Genomic DNA, 27,857 nt, shown 5'->3' with positions numbered 1-27,857 from the left:
AGTGACTCTGTCTTACTCTGTGACAATACTCTCTACTTTTGGCAAACAGTAAATTGGTTCCATTTTGACAGTTCAAAATTGAGGCCGTTTTGCGAACCACTATTCAGCACCCAGGGTATCACTAGTACATTAGGGAAAGGTTTATTTTAAAGAAAAAACACAGTTTGTTAAAGCAGCATTATTTGGAAAAAAAAAGAGTGACAAGCATTGAGAGATACGAGAATCAAGAGTTAATAAATTCAAAACCAAATGGTAAACAGAAGAATTAGTGGTGAAGTGCGAATCAGTAGAGCAAAATAAAAATAGGAGATAGATGGTAGCTGAGAAAGATGAGAAGAGAAACCCCGTTGTGCGATGTTTCAGGTACATCCACAGCAGTTGACTCAACATACTGCGAATCAAAACAATACCGTCTACAATCACAAATTACTTCCCTTTCCCACATTGTCGCGCCCCTTTCTTTTAGCCGTCTTGTCCTGACCCGCGGTGGTTAAAGGTTTACGATCCGTTTCCACAGGCCACCAGCTAGGTCATCATGAAAACCAAGCCAACGTGGAGGTAAGAAAATAGGACACTCGCAAGGAACCAGAGCTATACTGTTCTGATCAAGATAATTCGGATGATCTAACAGAACTACGGATGTAGTTAGTTGCGCTCCTTCCAGGATGTTCCTTACGTGGACGTCAACCGAAGAGCACGCAACAAGGTCAGTGCCATTGCATGCTCTTAGGTATCAATCCTTGGCCTGCTTATTCTATCCTTCAAAAATCCTAGAAAAAGTGCGACGTCATTTGTGGATGGCGCCCGATTTAAGAGATGTTGATAATTTTCAGAGAATTTAAAATACAAAACTAAAAAATTTAAAAAATTAGAAAAAGTATATTTAGAAGAAAATTAAGGTTTTTTATTTATTAATTACACAATTAGGGATCATCCATAATTTTCTATACAAAAACACCAGGTGCAGGTATTTATGGATGGCCCCTAAATTACAATTCGAAAATATACCAAAATTTTAGATTTTTAGGTTTTATTTTAGAGCAATTCCAGCCCAGCCCCTGATTTCAATGAAACTTTGTAGACAGTTATCCTACGCTTATATAAGCCATTTATGGAGCCAGTTTTACTCGATGATGACAATTGAGAAGGGCTTCCTGAAAAATATACACTGAAAAAAAACGTCACTTTTATGCGATTTTTAGATTTTAAGTTTTAAAAGCCAAAAGACAAACTTATGGGAAATTGGACGAGCTTTCCGTTGAAAATATTTTCGAGACTGAAAAATCAAGTTTTACATATAGAAAAGCCAAAACATGGCAACAAAACCTCTGTTTTTCAACATTTTTGCCTTCCACACCTTACTGAGGAAAGGCTATAAAATCACTCGAAAATTGAACTTTTTAGTTAGACTTCCTAGACCTACCTTCATTTATACATATCGACTCAGAATCACCAGCTGAGCAAATGTCTGTGTGTTTGGCTGTATGTAGACATGATGTGTACCGAATCAATGTCACTGGAATATCTAGTCACTGACTGAGCCGATTTTGACCGTATTGGCCTCATTCGATTCGTCTTGGGGTCCCATAAGTCCCTATTGAGATTTAGTAAAGCACATCAAAAGTTATGCTTAAAAAACTGCTGCATATAAATTTCACAATTTGCAAAAAAGGGTGGTTTTTGCATGAAAACCTGGCATATTATATATGAGCGAGTTGTGGCGCTATAACCACGGCAAATAGTGTCCAGGGCATTCGTGGAAATACAATGTCCCATCCCAGAGGAGGGTCCCGGAGTACCAAACCTTCTTAGCATGGTGCTCCCAACGAATACAACCAAATCTCGGAGCGTATGGTGGTGTGTCCCCACGCTTCTTCCTCCCCTGTCGATTCAGAATAGTGTTGTTGTTCGAACACTCAGTGCTCAAACTCAACCCAATTACGAGTCATCTCTGCGATACGGCTTTACGCAGTAGGCCTGGCCGCTTTAACGCTTGTGATGTTTCAATGCATTCCGATGCAATGGCGCACTACAAATGTTAATAAATGACAAGAAGAGTGCTAGGCGTCATCTAACCTAAGGCACTCTCCAGGATCCCTTCGAAAGATTGGCTGCGCTAGGGTCTGATTAGATTAGATTAGATTAAAAAACCTGGCATATTATATATTTTTAGAAAGGTTCTGAAATGACCTTTCTTGTGGATTAAAATTTTTCAAGATCTGACTAACCTTTCTAAAATTAAAAGCAGTTTAAAAAATGTTCTAAAATTACATAACCTCAATCTATTGCCCCACGGCTGTGTATGTACAATCTTGACAAAAAGTCTGTAGGCCGTCTGTTTTTTTTTTACTCATCACATCACGTTAGGGGCGATCCATAAACCATGTGGACATTTTAGGGGGGTTGGAATCATTATATAAATGAGAGGAAGGCACCAACCACCTAAAGGTAAATTAAGTAACGTTTTATTATAAAAACCGCTGTAACTGCACAAGGATTTGACTTAAGGCAATGGTCAATATGGAGACTTTTATGTAAAATTGTCTGGAGAATCGATTCCCGCGTTTGTTGCTCCAGTTGCTCCATTCTAATTTTTTTGTGAGTCTTTTTGTAACATCTTATTGTAACATCTATTTCCACAAAAAAAAATGAAAAAATAGGGGGCTCAACGTTAAATTTTACTATTAAACTTAAAAATCCAAAAATCTCATAAAAGTGGCGTTCTTTCAGTGTATATTTTTCAGAAAGCCCGTCCAATTTCCTACAAGTTTATCTTTGACCACTTGTTGATACGATGCAATGGCTTCGAGATATAGCATTATTTAAATCACTTAAGGGGTTACATCAAAATCAAACCATCCACATTAACGACCCCCGGGTCTTTTGTGGTCTCTATTGCAACTGCTCGAACCTAGGAGTCCGAAGGCTTGAATGGAGAGAGCACCCAAACCTCTTTCTACTCCAAGGAACCTTCCACCCCAGTGTTTGAACTGACGACCTTTGGATTGCGAGTCCAACCGCTGCCAGCGATTCCACCGGAGTAGGCTTGGTTTGGTGTGTTGTTTGTACTTATGGCATGGAGACGACTCCTACACCTGGAATGACTTAACGGTCTAACAACCAAGGCCGGGACCGACATTTTACTTCCTCATCCGATGGAAGGTTGCAGCAGATGGGAATCGAACCCAGAATCATCCGCTTACAAAGCGGACAGCGTAACCATTTGGCCACGCACTGCCACTTGGGTTACATACATGTAGGAAATCACAAAATTTCATAATTCAGAAAATTTGTTAAATCCACTTAAAATATGATTTTCAATCACTCCTGAAAGTTCCATGAAAATATTTCATGATTAAACTGAGTAAGAGCAGTAAGAGACGATTCACGCTCAAAATTCGGCCATGCGCAAAGTCAAACTTTGTGAGCGGTTTTATCTGAACACCGAGTTGAATTACGGGTGCCACGATATCTCGAGATGGGACGGACCAAATTGGTTGAAATTTGAGGTGAAGACTTGCAAGACATATTCCGTGTGCATGACGAAGCCCGATTTTGAAATTTTGCACTTTAAAAAAATACAAAAATCAAAAACTGGCGATTTTTTATATGAAAAACATAGAAACATTTTTATCTTTTTATCAAATAAACTTTTAGAAAATCGGGCTTTGTCATGCACACAGGACCGGTTTAACGAGGCTTCACCAAAATTTTGAGCCGATTTGGTCAAAGATGTGTGGAAATATCGTGGCACCCGTTTTTTGAAACCGCTAATTTAAAATAGCTATATCTCGGCAATTATACAACCAAATGTCTTCAAATGTATTTAAATAATAGTTGAAAATATATATTCAGGGCATTCACTGGAAAACAGATTTAAAAAAAAAATTAAAGTGTGTGCTCAAACCAACCTTTGACATTTTTGCCGATTTACATGTATGTAACCCCTTAAATTAATTCAAATAATCATAATACGTTTGGCATGCTAAACAACCCTACACAAAAAAACAGTGAAATTTGCCCGGAAAATTGTCAAATTTTCCCTTATCTCATAATCTCCATATAAAATCACGTTTTCGTACTAACTATTTTTTAACAGCTGGAAAACCCGCTTCACCATATCTAATTTATTTGCCTTGGGGTTGAGCTTTATAATTATTTTTTTTTAATTTGGTGTTTTACTTTTTCCATTTATTTAACCCTGGGCTTTGTCATAATGAGTATCATAGGTTTGATGCTTATTTGGCAAGGAGTATGATTTGATCCGATGTGGAATTAAAATCGAAGTTTTCAGTATATTGCTGAAGCTTCCATTTTTACACATGGACACCACTTCATGCTACGAGAACCCACTTTGACGCAGTCTCAGGGCTTAATCGATGACCGGTAAGCTGTCATCGAGACAAGGAGGTTCTCCGATAGTGGAAATATCACATTTGTACAATGAACCGCTACATATGTGATTTTTCCCTATCTTTATGTGGGTGTCAGGTTAGGAGGCGGGTTTTTAAAAATTTAGACTTGTAAAATATGAAATGTTAATCTATATATATATATATATATATATATATATATATATATATATATATATATTTTTTTTTTTTTTTTTTTAAAGAAGCCAGACAGGGTTTAAAAGAAACGTTCTAGATTTTTTGGCTATTAATTAAAATGTCGGGGATTTGAGATAAGAGTAGCTTTAGGATAGGTTACTTTAAATCTTGTATTCAACTCAAGTTAGGTAGTTATCCACAAATGAATATTTGGACTTATATGAATAATTGAACATTTTGGACTTATGAATAACACACAACTGTGCATTTATTCTAGAGTCAGATCCTTACAGCGTCAGTGTTTATTTGGTCGAAGTGTACTAATTCATTGGCAGATCTGATTCAAGTTGTAATGTACGACAAGACTACTGACGAACGTGACAGGACGAGGGCCCAGTTTAGAGGTTTCGACATCAACGATGTGCGGCTAAACCACCATCCCAAAAAAAAAAAAAAAATTTGGTGTTTCACTTTTTCCATTTATTTAAGTTGGTTTAATTTTGGTTTAAAATTATTATGATTGTGCTGAATTTTAAAATTTTTTGTTTGAAACTGTTTAAAAAAAATAGGTACAGGGAAAAAATCACGATTTTTTTTTTATTTGACTTTTACCAAAAGTTGAATTGTCAAAATACGTATTTTTTAAATTTTCGAGTTTTTTTGCGCTAGAGTTTATTAGGATGGTGAAAAATTTGGTCATGATTCTTTGAAAAAAGGGATTATGAGACCAACGATTAAAATCGGTTCAGCCGGTGTTGAGATAATTGAGTGAGCATTTTTCGGTGCACACAATTAAAAAACACACTTCCACTTCCAAACACACACACAAACATCTGTTTAGTTTTTGATTCTGAGTAGATATCTTAGTCGATCCAAGAGCTTGGATTTGGAGTTCATTTTTCGAGTGATTTTATAGCCTTTCCTCAGTAAGGTTAGGAAGGCAAAAATCTAAATTAAAAAAAATCGGTTTTTTTTTTGGAGTTCATCTTTTAGTAATACAACGTAAAATAAAACAAAATAGACAGCTTCCACATTTGTATAAAGACTTGTATCTTTGCATGGTAAAATAAATTATGCAAAATGGCTTATTTTACCTTGGGGAATATATGGACAAAGTTCCAACCAAACAAAAAAGTACAAAATTAAAATTTTTGAAAACAATTGCGAGTTCTAGAGAATTGCTCATAACATTTTTTTTTATGTTTAACTTTATATAACATTGGTTTTTTATCGTTGAAAACTCTAAAAGGATAAAAACATTTACATTTAATCCAAATATTAAAAAAAAACAATATCAAAAAATTATCATTATAATAATTAAAAAAGATGTTTAGGATTAGTGATTTTTCACGCTCGAAAATTGCAAATTTCACGGGGACCTCAATTTCAAAACACCAAATTTCACACAAATTTCGCGGAACTTGAATAATGTTAAAATAACTCTGAAAATCCTATTTTTAAATCACAGAAACTACTTTTTATGTTTCATTAAATATTATTCTTCAATAAACTAGCAAAACTTCACTAAATTTAAATGCGACGCAAAAAAAAAACTTCAAATTTTCAAAAGAAAAACATCCTGGTTTATGGATTGGCTCTATATATATTTTGAAACAAAATGTAGGGCACGCGTATTCTCATTTACTGAACTGCTCTTTTAATGTTCGATTTTTTTGTAGTTTGTTTTCGCTAATTTGGATCTGTTATATCATTTTACATTTAATTAAATTTAATATCAAAGCAAGATTTAACAATCTTGTTCAGTCAAAATGAGTAAAATAAATTGAATTTTCTGCGACATTTAGCCCATTAAACTTTTTTTTTATGGGTTTCAGCTTACTTTTCGAAAACTAAATTTAGAAACAATTTACAAAAAAAATAAAAAAATTAACAACAGCGAAATTTTTATTCTAAATGAGAAAAGAAAACAGAAATGTAGTATTTTTTTACTTTCACGGGAATTATCCACCCAAATAAACAAATATCGTTAAAATGAAATGTAAAAAAAAATACTCATCATTTTATTTTGAATAAAACAAAGCATGATTCTTTTAATTTCTTTCAAAACTCTACCTTTTAAATAAAATAGCAGTAAAATTTTTAATACAGCAATTGAAAATATTACTAAATTTAGTTAGCTTCTAAAAAAAACAAAAAAATCTGAACATTTCTTCAAATGGTTCATATCAACTTGACAAACATATATATTCAAGCTTTTCAATTGAAAACTAAAACGAAACTATTGGCACTACGCCCCCCGGGGCATGGCCTTCCTCTAACGTGGGATTTCTGCTCCAGCGCCTCTGACGAGACAGGAGAAACCGGGACCGACGTTTTACTTCACCATCCGATAGAAGCTCAGTGGATAAGGCGGGAATCGAACCCGCGTCTCATAGCATCATCGGGATCGGCAGCCGAAGCCGCTACCCCTGCGCCACGAGACCCACCCACAATTGAAAACTAATAAAATTTAATTAAATAGTCTTTTTGGTTGAAATATTTATAAAGTTGCCTTTAAAAATTTTTTTTTAAGAAAATTGATAAATTTCACGAATTTCACGCCGTCCACGAAATCGTCAAAAATCACTAACTTTATATTAGTAATTTAACCAGAGTATTACTCCTCGATTCACTCGCTTACTTCTACAGCAGTTCATAAGATTATTTTTATTCATTTTTGAGTTTGATAAATTATTTTGAGAAAAATCGTTACATTTTCACACAAACATAAAATTTCGCGGGAAAAGCCAAGTTTCGCGGATTTCACGCTGTCCGCGAAATCGTGAAATTTCACTAACCCTAAAGATGTTCAAATAACAATTCGTACAACTCACATAGCGAATAGATCGACGCGTCGCGGGAAGCACTCGGAATCGATGGAAGCCGTACAGCAGCTAGGTGCGGGGACGCCACCACCAGTTTCCTGCGCCTGGTTGGCGTTCGGCGTGGAAGCACTGTGGCCAAGGCCGGACGGTCCGGGATTGCTTCCGACCAGCAGCGGATGAGGATGATGGAGTGGGTGCTGCTGCTGGTGATGACCGGCGGCCACTCTGTGATGCGCTTGCTGCTGCTGCTGCTGCGAGACTCCCCCGGAACAGTGGCATCCGGTGGCGGCGGAGGTCGTGGCTGGATGCTCGCTGACCGACTCGCGGAAGCTGCCGGTGCCGGTGACCATTTGCCAGCTCCCGACCGAAAGTGACGAGGTAGACTCTTGTCGTTGGCGCAACCGGTTTGCGCTGGGCACCGTGACGGGACTAGTTCTGGAATGATGGTAGGAAGGTGATTAGTATCAACCTGACGCGTAATTCGTATTTATTGGCTTGGTACCTTTTCGGTGGCGGTGACCACTGGATGTTGTGATTCGAACTATCGTGAGATATGCACCCAATACTGCTACTGCTGTCGTGACTATGCGCCGAGAAGCCGTTATTGCTAAAAAAGAGAAAAGCAACATTGAGTACGAGTTCTGTCAAAGCAATCCTCCCCCCAACTCACCCATTGAACGAGTTGACACTCTCATCTCCGTTGCACCCGCCAACTCCGGCAATTCCACCTGCACCAACACCAGCACCTCCGCCATTCCTCCCGCCTCCGTTTCGACCCGCGATCGCTATGCTATTGCTTGCCCCGCCCATCATCAGCCCAACGCCGCTCGTCGAGACGCACGTCTGCGTGTCGTGCATCGAAGAACTGCGTCCACTCGCGTAGCTCGACGTCGAGTTGAGCGACACGCTCGAACTCCGCATGTCTCCGCCGTCCAGCAGCAGCGCGTCCAGCATGCTCTCGCTGTCCGTCCGGATCACGTCGATGCTGCTGCTTCCGCTGCTGTGCTGACTTCGCGTCCGACGGCTCAACACGCTGTACTCGTCGTCCACGATGTACTTGAGTATGTAGAAGCAAAAGTAGAAAATCACCTCGCCCTTGTTCAGCCGATCCGGCAAGTTATGCCCAAACAGCAGCCAATCGTACGCGATCGTAAAGTACAACATCTGGGCCGCGTTCAACGACTGATGCACGACCCCATCCGCCCACAGCGAAATCCGCAGCAACGACACGAACAACGGCGTTCGATCCCACCCACTTATGCAGTGCACCAAAATCCCCGAACTGCTCTCCTGCAGGTACTTCAGCAGCAACCGCAAATAGTTCTGCGTCAACTTCACCAAATCCCACTGCTTGTAGTTCGTCCAGTCGATGTTCAACCCGGCCGTCACGCTATCGTCCGGAACACGAATCCCCGCGTCCACGTACGACTGGTTCCAGTCGAATATCAACCCCTCCCCCCGACAATCATTATCGCGATACTCCCGGAAAAACTCACACCCCGGATACGGCAGCGCCAAAATCTTAAAGAAACTATACCGATTCTCCTTGTCGACCTTCTCCGACGAAGTCACCTTCATCCAGAACTTCACCTTCTTATTCTCCACCATAAAATCAATTATCGTCCCCACATTCAGCGCCTTCAACAGCCTAATATCCTTCCGCCTCAACCGACCAAACAACGGCCAATCCTTCGAGTCCGACTCGTCCGACGACGAGTCCTCCTGCACGTCGTACGCCTCATCCCCCGGCTCCGGTGGCATCGCCTCCGCAGCATAAGCAAAGTACTCGTACCCCGACCGGCCGTAAATCTCCGGCCCCCCGGAAAGCGTCGCCGACCGGCAGATGTACTTGCCGTCGTACAGAATCACCGGCAGCGGGAACCGGGCCCGACAGCGCGCCAACCGCGCCTTCATGATCAGGTACCGCAACCGGTTCGCGTCGATCTTGCCGTCGACGGCGATCTGCTCGCGGCACGGACCACTCGGCGTCACCCCATCCGGGACGTCGTCGCCGCCCGACGACGATCCGTACGGGTAGCGTTTCTTCAGCTCGTCCTCCGGAATGAGCAGCTTGATCGGGTAGTGCGCCGACAGGTCACCGTTCGCGTTCGCCAGCTCGCAGACGGTGTAATCCTGGCGCATCAGGACGCCACATCGGTGCACGATTTCGTCACCCTGGAGGAAAAGAGGATGATGTTAATTTTTCAATGCTATTTTTTGAATATTCTGGAGTTTTTTTAAAAGGTCCAATAAACCAAATTTTCAGTTTTTGCTTTTTGGGCGTTTTTTAATACCCCTGAACAGTGGTCGGATCACGGATACACAAATTTAGCAGGAATAATTTATTTCCACTTCAGGGATGCATTTTCGAGCTTCAGTGTGTAAGAAGCATTTGTTAAGAATGAAATTCTAAATCTTTTGGTCAAAACGATATTAGGGTGGTCCAACAATTTCTAATATTTTCAAAAACTATCTTCGCTTCTAGATGAGATAGAGATATACTTTTTTCGGCAGTATTGTATACTAGCCATTTTAAACAACTTTGTCGAAGACACCAAATCTCTATCTCTTAATCTGATCATTCTACAGCATTTTATATGAAAAGCAGTAGGGTGACCCATCAAAAAAGTGTTTTTATTGTGTATCTTTTTTGTAATATTTTTGGCAATTTTGGTGTCTTCGGGACATATTTAGAGCATAAAATACGCATCTTTTGAAATTCGCAATTCGCAATTTTCAGTGTAAAAACGGGCCTTGACCGATCTTATGCACCAGGTTCCCGACGAACACGCACTGCCGTTACACCTACATCTCACCCTTGCTCTGAGTCAGTGCGAGCAGCACGCTAGAACAAGCTTTGAGTGTTCGTGCCAGGCATGCACACCTTCTTTTCCGGTTACGCATTTTAACTCGGCCGGGGGTGGTACATTACGTAGGGTTTGATGTAAGTAAAAGCGCCTGACCATCTATAGTGTGCCTATCAACTTTCATTAAAGCAAAAACTGTTTTATTTTTAGTTTGAATTCAAAAACTTATTGTTATTTACTGTGTATTGTTTTCTCCTGAAATCTTTCCTAGTGTTGGATCGTGTTTATCTGTTGCTATTTCGAAATATTCTTATGTCGCGGTGTTTTGTTACAATTTTTGGTCCTAAGCATGTTATAAAAGTTTACCAAAAATACAATAGTAATATTTGTGTTAATCCTTTAACCATTCCATAAATTGAGTAAGGGCTCAAACCTCACTTGTTTGAAAAAAAGGGTGAAGATTGAAAACAATTGACAGTAAAAGAGAATTTATTTTATAAAAATCAAGTATCAATAGTAAGAGAATGATGAGCGTATTTTGAAGAATAAAAATGAGAAGCTAGATGAATTAGATGTAAAATTAGACAATAGTTAATAAATAGAGATACAAAACAAGCCTTGATATTACTAGTACATTAAGGAAAAGTATATTTTTAAGGAAAAAAAAACAGCAAAGTTTGTTACAGCAGTATCAATTGATAGAAAAGAGTGGAAAAGCTTTGAGAGATAAGAGAATCAAAAGTTAGTAAAATTAAAATCAAATGTTGGATATTAAATAGAAGAATCAGTGATGAATTGGGAATCAGAAGAGCAAAATAAAAATAGGAGATAAATGGTGAATGAAGAGAAGAGAAACCCCGTTGTGCGATGTTTCAGGTACATCCACAGCAGTTGACTCAACATACTGCGAATCAAAACAATACCGTCTACAATCACAAATTACTTCCCTTTCCCACATTGTCGCGCCCCTTTCTTTTAGCCGTCTCGACTCTGACCCGCGGTGGTCAAAGGTTTACGATCCGTTTCCACAGGCCACCAGCTAGGTCATCATGAAAACCAAGCCAACGTGGAGGTAAGAAAATAGGACACTCGCAAGGAACCAGAGCTATACTGTTCTGATCAAGATAATTCGGATGATCTAACAGAACTACGGATGTAGTTAGTTACGCTCCTTCCAGGATGTTCCTTACGTGGACGTCAACCGAAGAGCACGCAACAAGGTCAGTGCCATTGCATGCTCTTAGGTATCAATCCTTGGCCTGCAAAAAAAAAAAAAAAAAATACGCATCTTTTGAAATGTCAACAAAGTCGCTAGGTCATTTTGGTAAAAAGTTACAGCGTTTTTAAAGTTCTTATCAGGCTTTTTTCAAATGTTTGTATCTTTTTGAGGGGGACACAAAAACGCTCCATAGAGCAATCTACGTGCGTATGTATTGCGTGTACGTACACGAAAAAAAGTGAGGTTAAATTTTGTCCGGCCAGCAAAATCAAATGGTGCGCTAGTGTGTGTACGCGAAACGTCATAAAGCTCTATGGTGCATCTGAAAGCTTAAAACTTTTTCTTTAATATGAATATAACATCTCAAAAGGGTTTTTCTTAAACCCAAGTTACAGCGATTTAAAAATGGTCATTTTATGAGATTTTGTACCATGCTATATGAGAAAATTTACATGAATGTCGCATAAATCAGTATCAAAACTGCTCTTAATGAGCTCAAATGCAGGTAAGTTTGGTTTGTGGACACACGTGGTGGAACCGGTGGAACCCGGTTTTTTATGGCAACTAGGGTGGTCTTAGATGATCTAGGGTGGTTCATATTCGTACACTCTTATAAGTTATGATTTGCTCCATGCGAATTGATGGAAACCATAACCTGTTTCAATAAGTAAAGCAACTGCATGAGGGTACGACATCTGATTAGGGTGGCTCAAATTAATTAGAAAATAAAAAGATTAAAGATTTTATTTGTTATTGTAGTAGGCCATGCCTACAGCAGCACCAGAATTTCACTCAAATCCTGACAGTCCACAAAGTCGGACGCATTTCGATAAACGCTCTAGTCCAGCGGTTCTCAACCTTTTCTTGGCTAGGTACCCCTTTTCGTTTTGCTTAAGCTGCTAGTACCCCTTAGTTTTTAAACATGAAAATTTTTCGCTTATAGGAGTTTCTTTTAAATTCCAAATATCGGATTTTTTTTTTGTATGAGAAACTTAAATTTTGGAGAAAAAAAATCTGTTTAAATGTTCTGTAACTGTAACTCGTGGGACTCGTGGGAAAACTAAATCTGGAATTTTCTTGGACCAATTTTTGTTTGCTTCCTGGGTGTTTTTGAAGCCGCATTGATTCAGGGTTCTTCAGAAATACTTAAAAAGTGAAAAAATATTTTATTGAATATTTAAAAAAAATCGAAAAATATTGTTAAAAAGTTAAAGTTTGTGTCTAGAATTGTTTTAAAACAAGTACTGGGTAGGCCAAACAATGCCCATGTAGGGGAAAGTGGGGTAAGCTAAGGAAATGCTCGTTAAAACCGTTAAAAAATCTGTCGGATTTTTTGATAGTCATCTTATCCCAGGTCTTGACTAAGACTTTGATAGAAGTTTCTAAAAAATCCAGTTTTTCACGATAAAAAATAGATTATAAAATTATTGATTTTCAGTACGTTTTACTCAACTAGTTGGGCAAGACGAACAAACCGTTGGGGCAAGAGGACCAATTCATATTTTAAATTGTTATTTTGCTTACAATTCAGATTTGATTGTATTTGATACGTTTCTTTCATTTTTAGCTGGAATAATAATATTTTACTAATAATTTGATCGTTTTTCGAAAAAATAATATTATTTGTAGATAAATGGATTATTTTTATTATATCGCTATATTTTGTATGAATTTTTTTTAATCATTTTTATCAGTTTTTAAGTAGAGGAGAAAAGCAACTCGCAACATAATTTTGAGGCTAGGAATTTTGACAGGTATCATACATTTCATAAAGTATTCGCCTCCTTTTCTCTTCCACAAAAAAACCGGGGACAATGTAGCTGTCAAACTAGGCCAAAATGTTAAAGTCACTCACAAAATGAACTTTGAGTGATTTGAGTTCATGATTCTATGACAAATTCCGGAATTCCATTTCCCGGAATGGACGTTTTCCGGAATGGACATTATCCGGAATGGACGTTTTCCGGAATGGACGTTATCCGGAATGGACATTATCCGGAATGGACGTTATCCGGAATGAAATTTCCCGGAATGGACGTTTCCCGGAATGGACATTTCCCGGAAAATGTTTTTTTTTATATTACCTGATATGAGAATGAATGGAATTTTGCCTACTCGCTCACTTGTGGTTAAGAATTATTTAGTTTGTACTCCGTTGGTTTCACCTAGTCACATTGAAAGAACTCGATATTTTGACAACAATATGAATGATAAATACATGAATGATAAAAAGAAAGTGAAATGTTCGGACATGAACAATAGAAGCAGGCGTTGACTATTGAAACAATACTTTATCAACCACCACGAGATGTAACAATGTAGATCGATAGATATTAGACAAACACTAGTTGTTTTTAACATTCTTTCAATGTGTTGTTATGTAAGAATTTTTCCTTCTTTTGTTAGTCAGTCACTTTTGTGAATAAATTCTACCAATTTTTAGTTGGTATTCAAAGAAGGCCAAACCTCAAGAAAATAAAAAGCTTTTCAGAAAATCAATGTATAATGTGTACTTTTTTGAGGTTTTCCCTTCTTTAAAAATACGCGATCTTTCATCAAAGTAATGGGATTTTATATAAGAATTTTCCCTTCTCTTGTTAATTCAACTAAATTTTACCTAGTTTTTCTTTAAAGGCTTCTGCACTAAAAAGCAGAGTGCGGGAACCGTGGTGTAGGGGCAATCGAAGTTGCCTCTCACCCAGTCGGCCTGGGTTCTTTTCTAGACGGTCCCGGTGGTGACATTTTTCGTCTGATCATGCCTTCTGTCGGACGGGGAAGTAAATGTTTGCCCCGATCTAACCTAGAGGTTAGATCGATAGCTTAGTCCAGGTGTAAGTGTCGTCTCTGTGGGTCCTGTCTCGGTTTAGTCGCTGGTAAGCAGTTGAACTCACAATCCAAAAGTCGTCAGTTCGAATCCCGGGGTGGATGGAAGCTCAGGTGTAAAACGAGGTTTGCAATTGCCTCAACAATCTAGTTTCGAGTAGAAATCTCGCAATCGAGATCGCCAATTTATTTTATTTTTATTTACTATAAAGCAGAATGTTTATTTTCAAAGAAGGGAAAACCTCTAGAAAATGAAAAGCTTTTCAGAAATTCAATGTATAATGTGTATTTTCTTGAGATTTTCCCTTCTTTAAAAATACACGATCTTTTATCAATGTGATGGGATTTCGCGTAAGAGATTTCCGTTCTTGTGTTAATCAGTTAACTATTGTGACTAAATTATAGCAAATTTTACTATAAAGCAGGATGATTATTTTCAAAGAAGGTAAAACCTCAAGAAAATAAATAGCTTGAGTGTATTTTTTAAGAATGAAAAACCTCAAGGAAGTACACATTATACATTGATTTTCTGAAAAGCTTTTTATTTTCTAGAGGTTTTCCCTTCTTTGAAAATAATCATTCTGCTTTATAATAAAATTTGATAGAATTTAGTCACAAAAGTCAACTGATTAACACAAGAAGGGAAATCTCTTACACGAAATTCCATCACATCGATTAAAGATCGTGTATTTTTACAGAAGGGAAAACCTCAAGAAAATACACATTATACATTGATTTTCTGAAAGCTTTTTTTCTAGAGGATTTCCCTTCTTTATAGTGTAGAGTTCTTTAACGAAAAACTAGTTGAAATTTAGTAGAATTAACAAAAGAAGGGAAAATTCTTACATAAAATCCCATTAGGGACCATCCATAAACCACGTGGACACTTTTTTGGGAATCTCGTACCCCCCCCCCCTTCGTGGACAATTGTCCATACAAAAAAAACTTTTTTGTATGGATCGTGGACAATCGTCATACCCCCCCCCCCCTCCCCCTAAAGTGTCCACGTGGTTTATGGATGGTCCCTTACTTTGATGAAAGATCGTGTATTTTTTAAGGAGGGAAAGTCTCAAGAAAACAAAATGCTATCTGTTGGCGTGGGAGTAATTCGGGTCTTTTGAGCGACAAATCCGGGGGTTGGATGAGAATGCGCTAAAAGCTAATCATTTTTATTAGTAGGAGAAGTAGAGCTTTCAAGTATGCGAACTTACAAATTTGGTCCGAACTCCTAACTATAACCAACAATCGAGTTTTGAACTCACAGTGCAGGATGGTTTAGCTTAATTAACCTTCAAATTACGGTTTGTGCTAACCATTCCTACTTCTTCTGTGCGTTCAGAGTAGATTTAAGTACAAATTGAGGCAATAAATGCGGAAAAATAAAAAATAGCTAACTTAGTTCAATAAAGAAATTGCAGAAAATTCTCCAAATTCCTGCCCAATAAACGTGAACTTTTCCTTCCTCTTCACAATCTGCCGACGATGATGACGGTGCTGGTTAGGTTCGCCGATTCTTGACATCTCCTGTCAGCTCGTCCGACCGCGGCGCTTCTGATCGTCGCGGCGCTCGTGCAGTCGTACGCGGCGCTTGCAGTGGGACGGCGTTATCGTCCGCAACATTCCCCGACCCGTGAGGTACTTCCGGGATCACCGGATCTGCCTCACTCTTCTCGACATCTAGTCTCGCCAGCTTCGCGATCGGCCGTCGCAGCATTCCCGTTGAAGTCTGTACTACAGCCTGACGAACTCGACCGTCGCGGCCCACGACCACTTCCGCCACACGTCCCCGGATCCAACCATTCCGCACGGTGTCTTCCACGATGATCACTAAATCACCAGCTCGGATTGGAACCACTTCCTCGTGCCATTTGGTTCGCCGCGTCAGGTCCGGCAGGTACTCCCGAACCCATCTGCGCCAAAACTGGTCGATCATCACCCGCATCAGGTTCCATTGATTACGGCAAGCGTCCTTGGAGTCGGCCAACGTTTTCTGCGTCTGCACCACACCGCTCGTGCTCAGTAGCAGGAAATGGTTTGGTGTTAGCGCTTCCTGATGTTCAGCTTCCAACGGGATCCACGTCAGCGGCCGCGAATTCACGATGCTCTCAGCTTCGGCCACCAGCGTTGCCAGCGTTTCTTCGTTGGGCAGCCTCACCGTGTTCATTGCTGCCAGCGCCGTTTTCACAGAACGCACGAGTCTCTCCCACGCACCTCCCATGTGAGGGGAGGCCGGCGGGTTGAAAACCCACTTCGTGGTCGCGTTGGTGAAGGTTTCGGCGAGCTTCTCCTCGATGACTTTCATCTCCTTCTGCAACTCGTTGCTGGATCCGACGAAGTTCGTGCCACGATCGCTGTAGATCTCCACAGGTGCGCCTCTTCTGGCGATCAACCGTCGAAACGACATCTTGCACGACTCGGCGGAAAGCGAGTGGACGACCTCCAGGTGCACGGCGCGCGTTGTCAGACATGTGAACAGCGCCACCCATCTCTTAGCGGTGGTGCGGTTCACCCGCACCGCAACTGGTCCGAAGTAATCGACGCCCACGTACGAAAAAGGGCGCTCGAACGCCTTCAGCCTGGCAGCAGGTAGTGGAGCCATCCGCGGGACGACCGGAACCTTCGCTTTCAACTGGCACAGCAGGCAGTCGTTCTTCGCTTTGCGGGCAGCCGTCCGCAAATTCGGCACGTGAAATCGTTGTCTCAGCTCGTTTACCACCGTTTCGCAGTTTCCGTGCAGATACTTCCGGTGGTACCAGTCGACAAGCAACTTCGTCGCCGTGTGGTCCTTTGGCATGATGATGGGGTACCGAGTGTCGAACGGCACGAAATCGGCCGCAACAATTCTGCTCTCCATGCGCACCACGCCGGCGTCATCCATAAATGGCGATAACTTTCGAATCTTGCTCGTGGATTCCAGATTGAACCGCTTTTCCGGATCAGCACGTGCTGCGGCGAGTGTTGCAACCTCGTCCGGAAACGCATCGCTTTGCACCCAGCGCCAGATCGTGTTCTCCGCCGCCGCTAATTCTTCCTGTCTCAATGGTCCGCTCAGTAGCTGCTCCTTCTTCAGCTTGCGTCGCAGGTTCCCAGCAAACCGATGCACGCGAGCGAGCGTGCGCAAGAGACGAACCCACTGCGAGAAGCGATCCCACTCGACGTTGTGCGTGGCAACGGCTTCCCGGTGCACTAGGCAGGCTCGCAGCTCCTCGGTCGGTTCTTGCAGGTTTGGCGTGATGTCTACCGGCCATTGGTCTTCTGGGTGATAGAGAAACCATGGGCCTTTGAACCATCTACTGTCGGGAGACAGACAGAAGCTTTTCCCCCATTTCGTGGCGTCGTCCGCCACATTCTCCTTCGAGGGAATCCAGCGCCACTGATGCGGCATCGTCTTGGACATGATTTCACCGACCCGGCATGCCACGAACTGGCGATAGTTGCGATGATCCGAGTTGATCCATGCGAGCACTGTCTTGGAGTCGCACCAGAAGATGGTCTTGTCGATCCGTAGGGAATGTCCGAAGATAATCGTGTTCATCAGCCGTACGCCAATCACCGCGGCCATCAACTCCAATCTGGGTATGGAGAGGGCCTTGAGGGGTGCCACTTTGGATTTCCCGCCGACCAGCGCCACCTCGATACCGTCCTCGAACTCCGCTCGGAAGTACGCCACGCAGGAGAAGGCATCCTCGCTTGCGTCCACGAAAATGTGCAGCTGCAGCGTCTTGATGTCCTTGACCGAGCGCCGTGGAAAGTAGCAGCGCGGAATCCGGATCTGTTCCAGAAACTTAAACTGGTCGGTCCACTGCGTCCAACGCACGCACATCTTGTCTGGAATCCGTTGGTCCCATTGCGTTTTCGCTCTCCACAGGGCTTGGATCAAGATCTTACCGCGCACGGTGAAGTGAGCCAAGAATCCCAGCGGATCGAACGTGCTCATAACCGTACTCAACGATTGTCGCTTCGTCGGGTGCCCACCGTGCGTGTCCAGAGCGGAGGAGAACGTAAACACATCCTGCTGTTGCTTCCAATAAAGGCCGAGCACGCGCTCCGTCGTGCTTCCCTTGTCCAGCTGCAGATTCTTCTCCGAGGCCGAATCGTTATCCCCGACCCGTGCGAGAACCGCTTCGGAGTTGGACAACCAGTTCCGCAGGTGGAACCCGCCCAAGGAGTGGACGTGTTTGACCTCCAGAGCTAATTTCACCGCTTCCTCTTCGTTGTCCGCGCTGTCGAGATAGTCGTCCACATAGTGTTTACGCTGGATGGCTTCGGCGGCGGCTGGGAACTTCTCGGCGTGCTCTGCGGCGTTTAGGTTCTTGACGAACTGTGCGGAACAGGGTGAGCACGTCGAACCAAATGTGGCTACATCCATCAAGAAGATGTCCGGTTCCAGCGAGGGGTTCTCGCGCCAAAGCAGTCGCTGCGCGTGGCGATCTTCCTTCCGGATCTGCACCTGGTGGAACATCTCCTTGATATCGGCACACAGGGCGATCTGCCGCTCCCGGAAGCCAAAAAGGACTGCCGGCAGGGTGGTTAGAAGATCCGGACCCTTCAGGAGCATGGTGTTTAACGATATCCCGTCGACCTTGGCAGCGGCGTCGCAAAAGATACGCACCTTCGATGGCTTCTTTGGGTTGAGCGCGACTCCGAGAGGGAGATACCATACGCGCCGCGGGTCAGCTTCCTTAAGCTCGTCTTCCGTGGCCTTGTGGATGTACCCCTTTTCTTGGTACTCGTTCATTTGACGCAGCACGCTCTCGCCGATCACCGGGTCGCTTCGAATGCGCCGCTCGAGGCACTGAAGTCTCCGTACGGCCATCCCGTAGCTGTCCGGGAACTCGAAGTGGTCGAACTTCCAGAGGAGACCCGTCTCGAAACGCTGTCCAACTCGAGCTGTGGTCTCTTGCAGGATTCGGTTCGCGCGCTGCACTTCTTCTGACTCCGGACACGGCACCGCAGAGATTCCCAGGCTCTCGATGGAAAAGAAACGTGCCACGAGATCGTGTAGAGGGTCTTCACTGTGACATTCGCAGATGTTGAAGGTGCGGACAAGCTTTTCTGGTCGGTCCGGATTTGTTCCGTAGATCGTCCAGCCCAAACGAGTCTTCGCAGCGACCGGCTCACCCGGTTTCCCTTCTCGGATCCGTAAAGTCGCCGTGACATGCACGTTGTCGTTGCCGATCAAAATGCACGGCGTAGCCCGGTCGTAGTCGTCCACCGGAAGTCCTTTCAGGTACGGGTGGGCTTCTACTAGCGTCGAATACCGTAAGCTCTGCCTCGGTAGATCCAGCTTGCTGACCGTTCGTACATCGGAAATCGTGTGCTTCGCACCGCTTCTTCCACCAGAAATCTGCAACGTGACCCTCTGTGATTCTGCTTCCGTCCTCTTCATATTCGCCGTCCACTGTAGACACAGCGGAAGATGTTCGCCTTCGACTCCCAGCTGCTTGACTACTTCCTCTTCAATCAGCGTACTCTCGGACCCGTCGTCCAAGAAGGCGTACACTTGAACGGAGCGATTGTTGGCGTGCAGCGTCACCGGCAGGACTCGGAACAGTGTGGTCTTTCCTGAGAAGTGGTGATTGGTGGCCACCTTGGACCCGGAAGCCTGTTCTCCTTCCTTGTTCTGCTTGGCATCCTTTCTTTCCGGCTTTGAGTGCAGAAGAGGGTGGTGTTTCAGCTGGCATCCATTTTCCTCACATCGCTTGCTCAGCTTGCAGGGCCGCCGGCCGTGAGCACCGAGACAGCAGCGACAGAGTTCGTGCTGTTCGATGACTTTCCAGCGATCGTCGACACTCTTCTTGGCGAACTCCGGACAATCCTTAACCCGATGCTTCGGGTCTTTGCAGACTAGGCAGGCTGGGCCCCCGGAGTTGTTTTGCTTGACCTCGACTTTCTTCGCTGGAGTTTTTGGCGAGGAACACTTTTCCGCGGCATGTGCTCCGCAGAAGTGTTTCTCCTTACCGCCTTTCTCCTGCCTATCACGGTGTTCCGAAGGTTTCGGTACATTGTACGGCGTGACATCCGTCGCGGCCCGGACCAGGGTGTTCATGTATTGAGCGAAAGTGAGCACGTTTACGACCGCAAAGCGGTTTTTGTAAAGTGACCAGTCCAGCTTCATGTTGTCCGGCAACTTTTCCACCATCTCGAACAGCAGCGTGGGATTGTTCAGATGAGCATCCTGTCCCGTATCCTCCAAGTGATCGCTCAAGCTCTGCACCACCATTCCGAACGCGATAAGAGTTTCTAGTCGGTTCGGTTTCGGTCCAGGAGTCGACCGAAGTTTCTGCAACAGCGTCTGGATCAATAGTTCCGGGCGGCCGTACAGAGTCTCGAGTGTGGCGAGGACATGTGGAACGGATGCCGGAAGTCGAAGGCGGCCTACCACCATCTCCCGCGCATGTCCTTCTAGACAGTCCTGCAGCCGCGCTAAGTTCTCTGCATCGGAGTAGCCGCAAGTCTGGGTTGAGTTGTTGTAGCAGCTGACGAAAAGTGGCCAATCCTCGGGATTACCGCTGAACTTGGGCAACCCTCTCGGCATTACATGCCTTGCGGCCAGCTGTTGCGGCGTAGGCCCCAATACTGGCGGAATTGGTTGTTGCTCCTGTTCAGGTTGGTATTCTGGCGCGTTGTCTGGCGGCGCGGGCTCCGGATTCCTCTGCGGATTTGGCGGCACTGGCTCCGGATCCCTCTGTGGGTTTGGCGGCACCGGTGCTGGTTCGGGTGCTGGTGTTGGCCCAGGAGGGCGAATCCTTGGCACTGGCGGACGTGGAAACGGGAACGGCGGTCGTGGTTGGAAACCCGGCGGAAACGGACCTTGCGGACGCGGGAACGGGCCTTGCGGACGCGGGAATGGGCCTTGCGGACGCGGGAACGGCCCAGGTGGGCGTGGCGTTGGTCCTGGCGGCTGCGGCCTTGGTGCCGGGGGAACAGGCGGCGGTGGATACGGAGGCAGCGATTCCGGCCTGGGCGTCGGGTTCACTCCTGGCGATCCTGTCGTCGTTCCATTGTTCCCATTTGCCTTTAAACCACTCGCGTTGTTTACTTGGTAGCTGCTGACACTCCCGTAGACCATTCCAGATTGACTTTGACGGACCGTCAGGGTCTTTTGGTACAACAGGGAATTGGAAAACGGAAAGGGCGTTGAGTGAGTCAGGTGAGCAGAACCTGCCAAAGCGCTACCGTGGCTTGGGCCGGCTTGTTGCCAGTTGGTGTACCCGGGGTTATCATACGGGTCTACCTCGTAAATGGTTCCCAAAGTGCTCGACGTTCTGTCGATCATTCCACCCAATCCCACTTCGAGAGTTGACTGATCCAGCGAAATGCCTTGGAGAGCCCGTCCCAGGACGTCTTGTCCGGCTGATTCGTCGTATTGACCAGTAGTGTTATTGTTTGCTCCTTGCTCGGTCAGCGTTGACGTTCGAGCAGCAAACTGTTGCTGCTTTTGCCACTGTTCCACTTTGCTTTTGCTGCTTTGCTCCGACCCGACGCTACGATCATCCGCGACCTCATCGTCCAGCTCTTCCTCCCGTGCCCGGAAGGTTTCCTCCAGGATGGTTTGTTCGATCTCCAGCTTGGCGCGATCGATTTCCGCCTCCTGCTGCAACTTCTCCTGCTCATGCCGAATCTGCTGCTCTCGACGTGCCTGCTCCAGATGCTTTTCCATGAGGAGCCTTTGGGCCTCGAGTTTCTCCAGACGTAGGCGAGCCCTCCGCGCCCGTGCGTCGGAGGTGGATGACGTTCCAGAGCTGGCCTTAGAGGGCGGCTTCTTCCCTTTGGGAACGGTAAACGAAGGGTTTTGGCAGCGAGGACAGGTGAATGAGCGCTCCTCGACAGGAACTGTCTCGTCGACGCCAGCGCAGCAAGTGTGCCACCAGGTTAGGCAGTGGGCACAGTTCACCATGTCCGTGGTGTCCGGCCAGAAGCAGGCCTGGCAGTGAAATCCCCACTCTGCGGTCGTTACATGGGCCATATCGACAAATTTCTTTTAGATTTTGTTGGCGTGGGAGTAATTCGGGTCTTTTGAGCGACAAATCCGGGGGTTGGATGAGAATGCGCTAAAAGCTAATCATTTTTATTAGTAGGAGAAGTAGAGCTTTCAAGTATGCGAACTTACAAATTTGGTCCGAACTCCTAACTATAACCAACAATCGAGTTTTGAACTCACAGTGCAGGATGGTTTAGCTTAATTAACCTTCAAATTACGGTTTGTGCTAACCATTCCTACTTCTTCTGTGCGTTCAGAGTAGATTTAAGTACAAATTGAGGCAATAAATGCGGAAAAATAAAAAATAGCTAACTTAGTTCAATAAAGAAATTGCAGAAAATTCTCCAAATTCCTGCCCAATAAACGTGAACTTTTCCTTCCTCTTCACAATCTGCCGACGATGATGACGGTGCTGGTTAGGTTCGCCGATTCTTGACATCTCCTGTCAGCTCGTCCGACCGCGGCGCTTCTGATCGTCGCGGCGCTCGTGCAGTCGTACGCGGCGCTTGCTGTGGGACGGCGTTACCGTCCGCAACATCAAAGTTCATGTGTATTTTCTTGAGGTTTTCCCTTCTTTAACATTCCATCGCCCAAGGCTCCAAAAAAGTTGGAACGGTAACTTCAACTCAATGGTTCTCGGGCATAGCTTAACCAATCAAGATGATTCTTCTTTCCAGTGATTTGTTAGGATGTCTAGATGGTTCTAGAACTTTGCAGAACTTAATTTAATCAAATCTGTTATTTTTGCGATCAAAAACATCGTTCCAACTTATTTTTCCGAGCGTAAAAAAAAATCGCCAAAAATTCCGCGGAAGCCCTTTTTCAAAAAAAGGTGGAACGATGATTTCGGTCACAGAAATAACAGATTTGTTCAAATCAAGTTCTGCAAAATTTTAGGATCATCTAGACATTCTTACAAATCACTGGAAACAAGAATCGTCCCGATTGGTTTAGTAATGCCCGAGAACCAGCGAGTTGAAGTTACCGTTCCACCTTTTTTGGGAGGCTTGGGCGTCCGTGTAAGTTGGACATGCGTTGGGCGTATATATAAATACACGATCTTTAATCGATGTGATGGAATTTCGTGTAAGAGATTTCCCTTCTTGTGTTAATCAGTTGACTTTATTATAAAGCAGAATGATTATTTTCAAAGAAGGGAAAACGCAAATGGACCGACGTTTTACTTCCCCATCCGATAGAAGGCGTGATCAGGCAAATCTCGTCTCGAAAAATGCCACCGGGTTCGTCTGGGATTGAACCCAGGCCATACTGGGGTTTAGAGTCTACCACGCTAACCACTAAACCACCGGACCCGGCATCTAGTGTTTGTCTAATATCCATCGATCTACATTGTTACATCTCGTGGTGGTTGATAAAGTATTGTTTCAATAGTCTGCTTCTATTGTTCATGTCCGAACATTTCACTTTCTTTTTATCTTTCATGTATTTATCGTTCATATTGTTGTCAAAATATCGAGTTCTTTCAATGTGACTAGGTGAAACCAACGGAGTACAAACTAAATAATTCTTAACCACAAGTGAGCGAGTAGGCAAAATTCCGTTCATTCTTATATCAGGTAATATAAAAAAAAACATTTTCCGAGAAATGTCCATTCCGGGAAATTTCATTCCGGATAACGTCCATTCCGGATAATGTCCATTCCGGATAACGTCCATTCCGGAAAACGTCCATTCCGGAAAACGTCCATTCCGGGAAATGGAATTCCGGAATTTGTCATAGAATCGAGTTCATTCCTGACGTCACGATTTTCTCCTCTATATCCCAATAAAAATATGTTTCTGCAGCAATAGAGGAGAAAATCGTGACGTCAGAAATGAACTCGAATCACTCAAAGTTCATTTTGTGAGTGACTTTAACATTTTGGCCTAGTTTGACAGCTACCTCGTTCCCAGGTTTTCTGTGGGAGAGAAAAGGAGGCGAATACTTTATGAAAATCATACCTGTCAAAATTCCTAGCCTCAAAATTTTGTCGCGAGTTGCTTTTCTCCTCTATTTGTTCCATTCTTAAAATCCATGTGGTACACTTGCCCCACTTAAACAAGGTTTTTTAAAAGCTTTCAACAAAAACAACGACATGATAAAACATACTTTACAATAGGTGCAAATCATTGGTAGGGACACTACTGATCCAGGAAAAAATGCATTTTGATAAAATGAGCCTTAAAACGAACCCTAAGCCTTATTTTGTACTTTTCAAATATTATAAGAAAACAAAGACTTTGAAAAAAAAAACTTCACTCAATCTTATGCCTCGTGGCGTCTACGTTGTTTTGGTGGTTGTGTGGTAGCAGAATCAACTAACTGCATTGCTAGCAACAATTCTTCATACGGGAAACATCAAAATTGTAAAAAATTACGGCCATACGAGCGATTGTTCCTCTAGCCCCACCTTCCCCTACTTTCCTACGATTCATTTTTTCTTTCCTGCTGAATTGAAAGCTGGGTGCAGAAAAGTGGTTCGCAATGCGGCCTCAATTTAGAACTGTCAAAGCGGAACCAATTCACTGTTCGCAAAATGATACCAAGAAGTGGCAAGCATTGTGATCGATCTATAATTTACTTTGACAGGAAAAAAACGATGTCGTCGAGCTTTTAAGGTATTCGAAGTCAACACATCTTAAGAAGAGGGTTGATATTGAGATTGGCATAATTCGTTGTAGACATTTTAATATGTCTATGAATGGCACCTGCCAAATAATATTGAATAATCTTACTCCGATATTTTCACTACACTTAAAAGGTACATAATCTCGGAACTTCTATTCGGTTCACAAAAATCCACCCTCTTTTGACAAAACTCTTCATCACGTGGAAAACAGAAAAGGGCTCTTTTGGCCACCCATTGTTTAGTCCACGAAGAAAAAAAAACGAAGCACTTAATTTTTCAGCGAAAACTTTATCATCAACAGATCCAAAATGTTTTAACACAATTCACTTCAGCAGCAAAAAATAAGTCACGCTTGAGCTCGAACATAGCCATCTACTTTGTTTATGTTTACAGCTGTAGTGCAGTTGTATTAGTGAGAAGCAGTGGGGAGCTTTAAAAAATACGTTACGTATTTTGTCTTTTCAGCACCCAGATTGAAAATACTGCCAATTTTACTAAAAAACTAAAGTTAAGTTTTCGAGTTGTAACTATTTTCAATTAAAAAATCAAATATTTTGCATCTCTAAAAAAAATCTTTACTGTCATCTGGGGCGAATCGGGACTACAGTTTGAATAGGCACAGCAGTTTTTAGAGCACTTAAAAGCCTGAAATTTGGAAAACGATGCACTTGTTCAGATGTTCTGTGTCTGTTATATCCAAAACTATTAAAAAATATCCAAATATTGTACAGTAACAAGGCTAAAACAGCTGTTCCAATTCGCCCCATGTGTCCCGTTTCGCCCCAGATGACGGTACTGCTTTTTTGAACATTAAACATTTTAACCTTTTAAACAACACCACGATAATATTTCGAAAGAGTGTTTTGTTTGATAATCTATATATATAAAAAAATTTCGACGGTTTTGTTCGAACGCGAATCAGTTCGATACGGAGCGTCGGATCAAGAAGCTTTTTGTTGCGTTGGGTTCGTATAAGCCCAAGGAAGGTTCACTTTGGCCTTTGGGCACTCTGGAACACATTCCGGGGCATCGACAAATTGTATGAAGAAAGTTACTTAAAATCATATTTTGATCACAGGAGGCTGAATAAGCAAAAAATCAAAAAACGTAAAAAAACGAAAAAAAGGCAGAACGAAGTTTGTCGGGTATGGCTTGTTTTTAAGAAAAGTCTTGATGTTAAAATTTAATTAGACAAATTTAGAAAAAAACATAAAGAATTTAAGTTAATTAAATTAAATTTAGTAATGAATGATTTTATAAGATTTTAGAATTTAAGGATTTTATGTTTAAGGAATTTATTTTTCAATAAGTGTTTTTATTAGAATTTAACAGTTCTGCTCCAGTATGTTGCAATTCAGAGATTTGAAAAACCTTTAAACTGAGATCAACTCATAAGCCTTTGCAGGGAAGAGGTACATATTTTTAATTTTTATTTTTAATTTTTCAATTGAATTTGGGGTATTTTTTTAGTTTTTGAGCATTTGAAATTATGAATATTTTCATTTCTTTTATTTTTTTCTCCCAGATATCTCTAGTGGCTCCAAAAAGAATGCGCAATTTTTCATAGCAATTTACAGGGTGGCGAAGGATTTCTAGAAAGTGAAGCAAGTATGTATGTGGTATGTATTTTTAGAGTATTAATCAAAAATTGGAATAAAACTACATAAAACAACTCATGTAGAGAATTCCACTTTTTCAGACTACGTTACCCCATGTCATGTGACATTGTAGCTTTCTCATTTTAATTTTAGTAAAAAGCCAAAAACAAATTTCTAATCTTCCCAATCACCATCACCAACTCTCGCACCAACAATCCAGCGAAGCTGATAAGTGGTGGCAATAACAACCCGCGCTTAACCCCAGCAGCGACGGACGACGGGCAGCAAGAGAATCACCACCGCCGTAACACAGTGTAAAATCTTTGTGCGCTATAAATAAGCGTCCGCGTCGCGTAGCGAGGACGTAATCCACCCCAAAGTGCGGCGGGCCAGAGGGAAAAGAAAAAGGATCGTCGTGTCAACACAAAACGGCACGATCTGCGAACCTACTGCTGGTTTTGGCTCGCGCAGTAAACAAGAAATAAGAACAGAGGGAAAATCAAGAACAAAACTAAAAGCGCACGAAAATGTAAACACAACGCGCGAACCTGGGACTTGGACGGGGTTGGGAGAGAAAAGAAGGAGGAGGAGGTGGAGGTTGTGCTACGACGGCAGCCGTAGAAGCAACAAACACAAAGAAGATTAGGCCTGAACCAGTCAACAAGAGTGTGTAAATCGCTGTAAATGCGAGCAAGAAAGGACGCAAAAAGGCGTAGAAAAGGGGGTTTCTCCGTATTATGATATCGGTTCGCGAGAATGTTGCGCATTAACTGGTTGAGGAGGTTTCCCTCCCGGGTAAAGGAACCTCTTGGAACCCCAGAGACTACGCCAACAGCAAAAGACCTTGGGGAAAGTAGGTGAATAGGTTAGGATTGCTTTGGGCTGGGGCGCAGCCACCGAAAGTGACCACGTTCAAGCACATGACACTGTTTTTCTTCCCCCACTCTCCCTTAACCCAAATTCCGTGGACACGTGTGGAACCATATTCCAGGCTTAATCCAGATTGATACGTACGACGTCGCACTTTTTCGCACTATATAGGTTTCGGGCAAAGTACTCCAGCAGCTGCTGGATGTCCTGCTGCAGAATTTCGCTCATCCTGGAAGCTGCTGCTGCTGCTGGTTGTGTCCCACATTGGCGAACCCTACGGCGGAGGGCGGACGAGATGCGCGAACGCGAACCAAAGTGCCTTTCGGGAAGAATCTTGGAACCGAGAGAGCGCGCGCGATCCGAAGGCAGAATCACGGACACGGATAACTGCGCGGATAGTTTCCCTGAGAGCAGCACACGACACTTTACGCCTGCGAATATCCGTTTTGCGATTTTTTTCTTCGTTTCTCCACTTGCGGGACGGATTCCGACGACGACGACGCACAAAAATGCCAAGAAAGCACGTCTCCGAAACGTCACGGTGACGGATT

At 43.2% G+C, this 27,857-nt stretch overlaps 2 protein-coding genes and 1 long non-coding RNA gene across 4 annotated transcripts in view; all 3 read right to left on the bottom strand.

Moving 5' to 3' along the window:
• Positions 1 to 27,857, bottom strand: part of LOC120418943 (myotubularin-related protein 14) — a 30,797-nt gene extending 2,940 nt beyond the window's left edge. Inside the window, exons 1-4 of the mRNA XM_039581481.2 lie at positions 27,451 to 27,857; positions 8,046 to 9,550; positions 7,878 to 7,982; positions 7,385 to 7,810 (exon numbers count right to left, since the gene is read on the bottom strand). Coding sequence (XP_039437415.1) covers positions 7,385 to 7,810; positions 7,878 to 7,982; positions 8,046 to 9,550; positions 27,451 to 27,534 — 2,120 coding nt within the window. The 5' untranslated portion in view covers positions 27,535 to 27,857. The remainder of the gene's footprint in view (positions 1 to 7,384; positions 7,811 to 7,877; positions 7,983 to 8,045; positions 9,551 to 27,450) is intronic.
• LOC128092674 (uncharacterized) lies at positions 315 to 3,840 on the bottom strand. Its single transcript, XR_008211945.1, has 2 exons — positions 2,152 to 3,840; positions 315 to 1,692 (listed from the first exon to the last, which is right to left on the bottom strand). It is a non-coding gene; the product is annotated as an uncharacterized LOC128092674 (long non-coding RNA).
• Positions 15,315 to 22,750, bottom strand: LOC128092673 (uncharacterized). Of its 2 annotated transcripts, none has more exons than XR_008211943.1 (2): positions 15,436 to 22,750; positions 15,315 to 15,383 (listed from the first exon to the last, which is right to left on the bottom strand). XR_008211943.1 is itself a non-coding variant. In XM_052707004.1 (2 exons), the coding sequence occupies exon 2, from the start codon at positions 22,191 to 22,193 to the stop codon at positions 15,723 to 15,725; it is 6,471 nt and encodes a 2,156-aa protein (XP_052562964.1). In that variant the 5' UTR covers positions 22,194 to 22,285; positions 22,338 to 22,750; the 3' UTR covers positions 15,317 to 15,722. The 2 variants fall into 2 exon arrangements, 1 of the variants encoding a protein (XP_052562964.1); XM_052707004.1 differs by having other exon boundaries at positions 15,317 to 22,285; positions 22,338 to 22,750.

The sequence above is a fragment of the Culex pipiens genome, chromosome 2, assembly GCF_016801865.2.
Source record: "Culex pipiens pallens isolate TS chromosome 2, TS_CPP_V2, whole genome shotgun sequence".
Classification (NCBI taxonomy): Eukaryota; Metazoa; Arthropoda; class Insecta; order Diptera; family Culicidae; genus Culex; species Culex pipiens.
This window is presented reverse-complemented; position numbering and strand designations above follow the sequence as displayed.

What these genes read in the sequence shown, in the direction of transcription:
- LOC128092673 (XM_052707004.1), bottom strand. Translation starts at nt 22,193, where the DNA reads ATGGCCCATGTAACGACCGCAGAGTGGGGATTTCACTGCCAGGCCTGC.